Source organism: Ctenopharyngodon idella, chromosome 21, assembly GCF_019924925.1.
Source record: "Ctenopharyngodon idella isolate HZGC_01 chromosome 21, HZGC01, whole genome shotgun sequence".
Taxonomy (NCBI): Eukaryota; Metazoa; Chordata; class Actinopteri; order Cypriniformes; family Xenocyprididae; genus Ctenopharyngodon; species Ctenopharyngodon idella.
This window is the reverse complement of record NC_067240.1, coordinates 5,112,203-5,122,260: the sequence shown is the minus strand read 5'-3', so window position 1 is coordinate 5,122,260 and position 10,058 is coordinate 5,112,203. Positions and strand designations below refer to the sequence as shown.

The following is a 10,058-nucleotide window of genomic DNA, read 5'->3' as shown; positions in this document are numbered from 1 at the left end:
TTTGTGCAAGAACATTGGTCAATTTAATGCATCCTTTCTGAATAAAAAAAAAAAAAAACTTGCACAGCAAAATCACCAGTTAAATCAACTCTGCATGGAGTACATATGGTCCCTCTCTAAATAGTGTTAAAGCAACACTGAAGCAGAGTTAAAGTTAATGAGATAATTAAGCGATTAATAAAGTAATGAATGAACATTAGTGATGAACACCTGCAGAATCACTGAAGAAAAGATAATCATCCTCTACTGAGATCTTGAGAAATATAATGTATTATATCTTCAGTTGATTTCATCTAAGACTGTGGCTGAAGTCAGTTATAGTTCTTGTGTTTCTCTTTTCTTCAGTGATTCTGCTTGTTAACAGCAGGTGTTCATCACTAACGCTCAATCATCACTTAATTATCTCATTAACTTTAACTCTGGTTAAGTGTTACTTTAACACTATTTAGAGAGGGACCAAATGTACTCCAAGCAGAGTTGATTTAACTCAGGTGATTTTGCTGTGTGCTTACCCCAAACTTTTACTTCTTCACGAACAATTATGGAGGAAAAAAAAACATGAAACTGAGTGGTATCAGTCTAAAGAGGTTTATTTTCTGATAATGACCACTGTAGATTATCTCTGTTATGACAGCTTTCAATATAAGCAAATAAATAAATTGACATTGGATTATTGATGTGAGTGAAACAATTGTACAGTTTATGGCTCATTAAAAAAATCAGAATGAATTATGTCGTGGGTGATGGTCATGTGATCTTGTTCAGCTGGTCAACACTATCCTGGCCCAAAGAGAAGGTGGAGATCAACAACCTCAGTTGAGTCAGATACAGTATGTGACACAGATGCAAATATTGCAGTCAGCTGACTCGTTCCATATGGTTTGTCATGTTTCTGAAATTATTAAAGCAAAATAAATATTAAAACCTTACAGGATTCAAATCACCCCTGAACATGGACTTGTGCTGGTTTGTAAGGACTGTCACTCATTCTTTGCACTGTTGAATTATGGGTACAAAGTGTAGTTTATAGCGCCCTTCTGCTGTACGCTGCCTCATGACACAGACACGGCACGCTCAGCTGTGCTGCAACGCCTCGAAGAGCAATAAAAACTGTGTGTGTGTGTGTTTACTGGAGGAAAACTTACTAGTCCAGCTTGCTGCAGAGTCGACCTTTGACCTCTGTTCAGGGTTGTACTGTGTTAAAGTGCCCCTATTATGCTATTTTAAAGGGATTGGTCTGCTCTGCTCTGATTGGTCAGATGGCCCGGTCTGTTGTGATTGGTGATTGGTGAATTTCAGCTCCAGAGGCTTCCCTCAGCACTCGATACACAGTAATATGAACAGTAATGATGCCGTCGGTTTTACTGTATCAATTCGAGCCTGAGTCCTCATCCTTCAGAAGTGCATTTGGCAGTGCAGAAAACAGCATCTTCTCGACATGTCGACAACATGAACCAAACTCTTCCAGGCCTACAACTACAGTGTTTGAGGGCGGGGCAAACAGGCGTTGTTCACAGGCAGCTAATGAAAACCATTATGCAAATTTGTTACAAACCAACGTAGGTTCGAGCAGGAAGTAAAACTGGAATTACTGACGGCTCGTTTCAGGCACTTCAGAATCTGTTCTTTCTTTTGGGAGACAATAACTTCGATCTTTGAAACTTTGCAGACCTTTTACATCTATATTACACACTATATGAAAGATAATATACAAAAAAAGCATAATAGGGGCACTTTAGGCCACCACCCATGTGAAGTGCAGCTCCATTTCTTGTGTCTGTCTTGAGTTCACGAAGCACATAGTTAGAATCTAGAGTATTCAAATACAAATTTTAGGAGAATTAATGGGGTATTTGGAAAGGGTTTAACAGACTGAAATGGGCTCTAACACACACAGAGGTCTGGGTTTGGGTTATCCGGCCTCGTTCCAAGCCCCTGGTCCACCATGCAGGACAGCAGGGTCGATCACAAGCCAGTTTCTTTCTGCCCACTTTTGGCACAACAGTGGCATCACAGCCAAAGTTACGTCTCAAGGGGCAAAACCCAGAGAACACAAACACACAACTACACACACACTTACACAAGAAAACATACATTGACGGACTAGACTCCCAAACATATTTTTTCTGTGATTTGTATATAATTATTATGCACATTATATGTATATTGTATTATATTAGTTAAGATATTATGTAAAATAATTGTACTTTTAATAATAAAAAGGTGATTAAAATGCTATATATATATATATAGTATACTTATACTATCATTCAAAAGTTTGAGGTCAGTAATACAGTAAAAACAGAAATATTGTGAAATATTATTACAATTTAAAATCACTGTTTTTTATTTGAATGCAAAGCTGAATTTTCAGCATCATTACTCCTGTTTTCAGTGTCACATGATCCTTCAGAAATCATTCTAATATGCTGATTTGCTGCTCGAGAAACATTCATTATCAATGTTGAAAACTGCTTAATATATATGTGGAAAATGTGATGCATTTTTATTCAGGATTCGTTGATTAATAGAATTAAAACGTTCAAAAGAGCAGCATTTATTTGAAAAATAAATCTTTTGTAACATTTATACGTCTTTACTGTCACTTTTGATCAATTTAATGCATCCTTGATGAATAAAAATATTCATTTCTTTAATACTAAACACTAAGACCCTAAACTTTTATTTATTTTAATCCAAAATATTCATTAAAAACAAATGTGTGAAAAATTAAAACCTAAGTCAACTGTATGTTTTAAATGATTTGGTAAAGATAATATTATTGACTTATTTTTTTTTTCTCTGATGACTTTAAAATGTTTATAAGATTTAATTTGGGCAGAAGTAGGCTAGTAAGTTAAATTCAATGTATCCATGGTGCAACACAATTAGGATGTCCTTTAACAGAGAACACTGTATATGCTTAAAAAATATTGTTGACAGTAAATCTTTACCTGATGGTGGAAAATCATGGTGGTTTCCAAACAGGAAAAAAAAGACCTTCATTCAGGGTCTGTAGTGGAGTTAAAACATAATTTATAACTGTGCAGCATGCAGGTTCAGTGTGGTTACAGTACTTTGGATTGTGATTGACAGCAGTAAGTATCACTTTGAATCGAAATCACGTGTCTTGAGCGCTCACGCCCCCTACTGACACGAGCACGCTACTGAAAGCCACGTTGCGTCGCCTCAAAAGGCACTGCTGCTGTGTGTCCGAGAATAAAAATAACCCACAGCAATAAAACATGACAGCACGGTTACATTTTAAGTTTTTAAGAGCAGAATTCAGGATTTTGCACTGTAGAGCAACGTTTTCGTGTTATACTACAGGCTGACGTATTTGCATGCAACACGTGGGCGGTTTAAGCCAGTTTTAAGCAGAAGGAACAAATATTGCGAGTTATTATGTCTGTAAACATTGCATATGTAACATTAGATAATATTAACTGCGATAAATGCATCGTAAATATAATTACATACATGGTTTTATGACGCCACGCTCATTACCATTACTAAGTATTCTAAAGCAGATCTAATGTACAGTCAAGATCTTATACAATATAATAATAAAATGTTTATAATGTCTAATTAATAATATAAATCGAATGAGCAAAGTATTTTGCTTTGTAATATCAGGATGTATCATGCAATATGTAGATGTTGTTCTCACCTTCATTGCGGAAAAAAGAATAAATCCAGTGAGTCAAGAGGAATGGCTAAAGATATAGTGGAAGAACTACGGCAACCTGCTGGACCAAAAAAGACGGATTTGCAGAGTCACGAATTAAAGCTTGAATTCCTTCCCAAATAGGTCAAACAAAAGTCGAGGGTCTTATTGAACGGTATTAAAAAAATAAAAAATAAAAATAAAAAACACTTATGTATATGTTTCAAACATTTCAGTAATGATAAAGGTTAGATTACAAGTCAGAACAGGCATTTTTACTTGTCGCCAAAAGGTCGCTAGCAATCTCGGGTTCACATTACGAAGATAACCATAGCAACAGTACCTCATCACGCGCTTTCCATTGCGATAGCTACATCGATAAAGCAAAAAAAAAAAAAAAAAAAAAGTACAATAGCTGTGTTTGACTCTATTGTAGATTTACATATTACAAATATTATAACAAAAAAAAAAAACAGTAATATTTTGTTTTAAAACATTTTAAAAATTCAGCTATTTAGCTAATGAGCAGCAATAAACTTAAATTTAGCTAATGAGTAGCAAGAAACTAAAACTTTTAAAACAAGTCCCTTTAAGACAAGTCATTTCACTCGGCGGCCATCTTTGACGCCTCTCGGACATACAAGTGCGGCTCCTATTTCTTTGAATGAAGAAACATCAAATTCTCCAAAGCTGTTTGCCAAGCTTTCAATTAAATTTCTTATTTAAAATCACCAATGAAATATGACAACAGCTGTCTCATAAATTTTGTTTCTAAATGCTCAAATCATGACAAAAAACAGTATTTTTCAGGCTGGCTTAACCTAATGCGCATGTGCAGTCCTAAGTGTGCGTCTCTATAGGATGACTGTTTCTATAGGTTAAAATTAATTAGTTAATTACTTTCGAAAACTCAACCCTCTGAAACTAATTTGCAAACTGACATTTATTTTTATAAATAAACATGGACGATAAGCATCACACTATGGATTTGTGAAACTTTATTGGGTTCATAACAAGTAAGCAATGGAAATCAAAACAAAACCAATAAATATTCAGTTTGAAGCCACTGGATTTTACACTGGCAAATTAAGTTGTTGGACGTCTTCAGTTCTGGGATGGTTATTTTTTTATGTATTGAATATGTCTGAATTTGAACTGCAGTTACTTCTTGGACTCATATAATTCCATTGAACTTTCTAAATGTGGACAGACTCTGATCAGAGATGTTGAAGCTCATTGACCTTCCCTCATACGGAGCCTGAAATCCCCTTGAGAAGCTCCATCTGTCTCCTCTTGTCCTTTGCCCGGTTAACTGTCATTTTGAATAGCCGGCAGTACATTTCCATCGCAACAGGAGTGTCATCGTTGCCTGGCACTGGGTAGGTGATGAGGCTGGGGTTACAATTAGAGTCCACAATCCCGACCGTGGGAATATTCATTTTGGCTGCGTCCCGGATCCCGACGTGCTGCTGGAAAACGTTATTGAGCGTGGAGAAGAACACGATGAGGTCTGGAAGTCGCACACCGGGGCTGTACTGGATAGGGGCGTTGGTGAGCAGTCCTCCCTTCCAGTAGCGTGTGTGAGCGTATTCACCGCACTCCTTCGCCGTCGTCTCCACCAGGTGACCGAACTGCCGCCTGCGGCTGACGAACAGGATGATGCCACCGCGGTACGCCACATGAGCCGTGAAGTTCAGCGCCCGCTGGAGGTGTTCTGCTGTCTGTTCGAGGTCAATGATGTCAACATCCAGACGAGAGCCAAACAGATACGGTTCCATCAGCCTAGAGAGAAACATAGAGAAACACCTTAGTGATCTTTAACAAATTTAAAATAAAACATTTATATATATATTAAATGATGTCCAGCCTAAGAAAATTGACATCTTCACCATTTATTCAAATTATTAAAAATTTGTTAAAGATTTTGTAAGCATATTATGCAAAGAAATGAACACATGTAAAAACAAGAGAACCAACAAAATGTTAATAACTGAATATGTTGTAGTCAATGTATGCTTTTTTTCCTGTGAGCTTTTTGTTTTTCTTGCATAGTAATTTAGTATTTTTTGCATATTAAAATAAAACCTGTAGCTGTAGTTTGCCTTTTTTTGCCAAATAATTTTGTCAGATAAATACCTTAACCAAGTTTAGTGTTTTGGTCTTCCTTCATATTTAAAATATTTAAAAAAATAAATAAATAAATAAAAAAAAGTAAAATATTTTCCTCATACTTTGATGGTTTAATCAAACTTGTAGGGTAATTAAAAACAGTACTTTATAAATATACACGTGTGTGATATATAATAATTTTGTCAGATAAATACCTTAACCAAGTGCGTTTTAGTTTTAAAATATTTTAAATATGAAGGACACTAACAAAACACTAAACTTGGTTAAGGTATCTATCTGACAAAATTATACATATACACACACACACATATACATTATATATATATATATATATATATACACACATTATATATATATATATATATATATATATATATGTGCGTGTAGGTGTGTATATACATATACACCCTATCAAATAAAGAAAATATAAATACAAATATTCCATATAAGAAACATCATGTCATACAGCAAGACACTACTTGACTACTTGATTGTCAATTACCCACCTATGTCGACAGCCTTTCTTGTGTCCAAGATGAACACGGGCCTCAAACAGGTCCTTCATGGTGAAGAGCTCAGACAAGCGGAAATAGTCTGGTTGAGTAAGTGGGAAGTTCTGGATTTTCTCTGTAGCAGCTGCATATGTAAGACTGCATATTAGTTATGAATAAATATATCACACTCTCATTGTATGAGTCTAGTATTGTGTTACAGTGCTTTTAATAATTTTTTTTTTTTACAGCTTTACAGAAAAAGTGCACATATCAGGAACATATTTACATTAAAGCCTACACTACCAGTCAAAAGTTTGGAAACATTACTATTTTTAATGTTTTTGAGCGAAGTCTCTTATGCTCATTAAGGCTGCATTTATTTTATAATAAATACAAAAAAAACAACAATATTGTGAAATATTATTACAATTTAAAATTATGGTTTTCTATTTTAATATACTTTAAAATATAATTTATTCCTGTGATGCAAAGCTGAATTTTCAGCATCATTACTCCAGTCTTCAGTGTCACATGATCCTTCAGAAATCATTCTAATATGATGATTTGATACTCAGTTATTATCAATGTTGAAAACAGTTGTGCTGCTTAATATTATTTTGGAACCTGTGATACTTTTTTCAGGATTCACTGATGAATAAAAGGTTAAAAAGAACAGCATTTATTCAAAATATAAATCTTTTCTAACAATATAAATCTTTACTATCACTTTTTATCAATTTAACACATCCGTGCTGAATAAAAGTATTAATTTCTTTCAAAAAAAAGAACGGAAAAACAAAATTACTGATCCCAAACGTTTGAACAGTAGTATACAGGTGCTGGTCATATAATTAGAATATCATGAAAAAGTTCATTTTTTTATTGTAAATTATTTTAAAAAATGAAACTTTCATATATTCTAGATTCCCTACATGTAAAGTAAAACATTTCAAGTTTTTTTTTTTTAATTTGTTGATTAGAGCGTACAGCTCATGAAAGTCCAAAATCCAGTATCTCAAAATATTAGAATATTTACATTTGAGTTTCATTAAATGATCATCCCTACAGTATAAATTCCAGGTATCTTTTGTTCTTTGAAACCACACTAATGGGGAAGACTGCTGAATTGGCAATGGTCCAGGAGACAATCATTGACACCCTCCACAAAGAGAGTAAGTCACAGAAGGTCATTACTGAATGGGATGGCTGTTTACAGAGTGTATATCAAAGCATATTAAATGCAAAGTTGACTGGAAGGAAGAAATTGGGTAGGCAAAGGTGCACAAGCAACAGGGATGACCGCAAGCTTGAGAATACTGTCAAGTAAAGCCAATTCAAACACTTGGGAGAGCTTCACAATGAGTAGAATGAAGCCGGAGTCAGCACATCAAGAGTCACCACACTCAGACATCTTCAGGAAATGGACTACCAAGCCACTTCTGAACCAGAGACAACGTCAGAAGCATCTTACCTGGGCTAAGGAGAAAAAGAACTGGACAGTGAACAGTGGTCGAAAGTCCTCTTTTCAGATAAAAGTAAATTTTGCATTTCATGTTGAAATCATGGTCCCAGAGTCTGAAGGAAGACTGGAGAGGCACAGAATCCAAGCTGCTTGAAGTCTAGTGTGAAGTTTCTGAAGTCAATAATGATTTGGGGGGGCCGTGACGTCTGCTGGTGTTGGTCCATTGTGTTTTATCAAGTGCAAAGTCAATGCAGCCATCTTCCAGGAGATTTTGGAGCACTTTATGCTTCCATCTGCTGACAAGCTTTATGGAGATGCTGATTTCCTTTTCCAGCAGGACTTTAGCACCTGCCCACAGTGCAAAAACCACTTCCAAGTGGTTTGCTGAGCATGATATTACTGTGCTTTATTGGCCAGCCAATATGCCTGACCTGAATCTATGGGATATTTTCAAGAGAAAGATGAGAAACAGTCGATCCAACAATAAACAGATGATCTGAAGGCTCAATAGTGCCTCAGCAGTGCCACAGGCTGATCACTTCCATGCCACACTTCACTGATGCAGTAATTTGTGCTAGGAGCAAGTCATTTGCTGTAATATGTCCTGCCGATCAAGTATTGATTGCACAAATGAACATACTTTAAAGAACTTGAACTTTTCTGTTTTGCAAATCCATTTTTTGATTGATCTTAGGAAATATTCTAATATTTTGAAATACTGGATTTTGGACTTTCATGAGCTGTACGCTCTAATCATCAAAATTTAAAAAAAAAACTTTTGAAATGTTTTACTTTACATGTAGGGAATCTAGAATATATGAAAGTTTCATTTTTAAAAATAATTTATAATAAAAAAATGAACTTTTTGATGATATTCTAATTATATGACCAGCACCTGTATATTGTTACAAAAGATTTCTATTTTAAATAAATGCTGATATTTTTTAACGTTTTATTCATCAAAGAATCCTGAAAAAGTATCACAGGTTATAAAATAATATTAAGCAGCACAACTGTTTCCAACATTGATAATAAATCAGCATATTAGAATGATTTCTGAAGGATCATGTGACACTGAAGACTGGGGTAATGATGCTGAAAATTCAGCTTTGCATCACAGGAATGAATTATATTTTAAAGTATATTAAAATAGAAAACCATAATTTTAAATTGTAATAATATTGTTTTTTCTGTATTTATTATGAAACAAATGCAGCCTTAATGAGCATAAGAGACTTCGTTCAAAAACATTAAAAACAGTAATGTTTCCAAACTTTTGACCGATAGTGTATACACCAAATAAGCTAGCGGAATAATTCTAAATGCAAGCTGCTTCTTTATGACACATCTTATCTGTATTAATTTATGTCATTGTGGTTAAACAGTAAGGGAATGTTTTGTGTTGGGAAAGGCTAAGCAAAACCATGCAAATTGTTATAAACCAGAGGTTTTCAATCTTCAGATGCTACGGACCCCCAAATATGATTATCCTCACACAAAGGAACAACCATCCTAAAATTTAATGTTATATTTATTTGTTTATTTTTATCTAATCTTATTGAATCAGTTTTTATTATTTATACTGTATGTTTTATATCTAATAATTTATTTTAATATTAGTATTATTTATTTTTAAATTCAGTTTTTCTCTAAACACTTCCACAGACCCCCCTAACACCCCCAGCTTGAAAAGCCCTGTTATATACTATACACAGACAGACACTGTATCTCTAGTTCGCTGGGTTTCAGGTGTTCTGTATGCATGTGTCATAATCATAATAATAATCATAATCACCGGTGTCTCTCGCTGCTGGCGTTGATTTGACTGCAGCTGCTGCGGAGCTGAATGTCTGTCCGTGACACGAGAACACAGCGGAGACCAACCGAGGGCCCCGGAGAACCTGCGTTACTGAAAACCATCATATAACATTCATTTATTAAATGTGATAAATACAACCAAAGTCCGTTCAGTGTTCATAAACTCGATGGTCATGTAGTTTGTCACACGTAAGGTATTGTGTCATTGCAAACCACAAGCAAGATTACAAAGTAATTATGTTGTTGATAATTATTCTTATTTTAATATGGTTTACATAATAAAACGCACTGAAAGTGCATTAACTTTACATAAAAACACGTTTTATTTCACCTCTAGTTAAGACGCCCGCTGCCATGTTTCCGTTCGAGCTCCGCCCACTGAGCTTGAGGAAAAGCGCAGAGAATTGTGGGTAGTGATGTTCCATACAGTGCTTTGGTCTGATAAAAACCGTTTGCATTAAACACCACATGAACTACAAGTGCCACA

At 34.9% G+C, this 10,058-nt stretch overlaps 1 protein-coding gene, 1 long non-coding RNA gene and 2 other non-coding genes across 4 annotated transcripts; all 4 read right to left on the bottom strand.

Annotated features, from left to right (window-relative positions):
- Nucleotides 1-572: 572 nt before the first annotated feature.
- On the bottom strand, nt 573-3,664 carry LOC127503394 (uncharacterized). Its single transcript, XR_007927080.1, has 3 exons — nt 2,955-3,664; nt 1,146-1,810; nt 573-892 (listed from the first exon to the last, which is right to left on the bottom strand). It is a non-coding gene; the product is annotated as an uncharacterized LOC127503394 (long non-coding RNA).
- Nucleotides 968-1,105, bottom strand: LOC127504398 (small nucleolar RNA SNORA17). Its single transcript, XR_007927367.1, has one exon. It is a non-coding gene; the product is annotated as a small nucleolar RNA SNORA17 (small nucleolar RNA).
- LOC127504397 (small nucleolar RNA SNORA17) lies at nt 1,912-2,041 on the bottom strand. Its single transcript, XR_007927366.1, has one exon. It is a non-coding gene; the product is annotated as a small nucleolar RNA SNORA17 (small nucleolar RNA).
- A 984-nt stretch (nt 3,665-4,648) lies between the features above and the next one.
- On the bottom strand, nt 4,649-10,041 carry mrps2 (mitochondrial ribosomal protein S2). The gene is made up of 4 exons (XM_051877088.1): nt 9,903-10,041; nt 9,549-9,662; nt 6,304-6,433; nt 4,649-5,449 (listed from the first exon to the last, which is right to left on the bottom strand). Exons 1-4 carry the CDS (start codon nt 10,039-10,041, stop codon nt 4,915-4,917), a joined length of 918 nt encoding a protein of 305 aa, XP_051733048.1. The 3' UTR covers nt 4,649-4,914.
- Between the last annotated feature and the right edge of the window lie 17 nt (nt 10,042-10,058).

Coding starts and splice junctions, on each gene's coding strand:
- mrps2 (XM_051877088.1), bottom strand. CDS start 10,041: ATGTGGTGTTTAATGCAAACGGTTTTTATCAGACCAAAGCACTGTATG. Junction 9,663..9,902: donor AGCGGGCGTCTTAACTAGAG/GTGAAATAAAAC, acceptor GATGGTTTTCAG/TAACGCAGGTTCTCCGGGGC. Junction 6,434..9,548: donor GCCAGCAGCGAGAGACACCG/GTGATTATGATT, acceptor TTACATATGCAG/CTGCTACAGAGAAAATCCAG.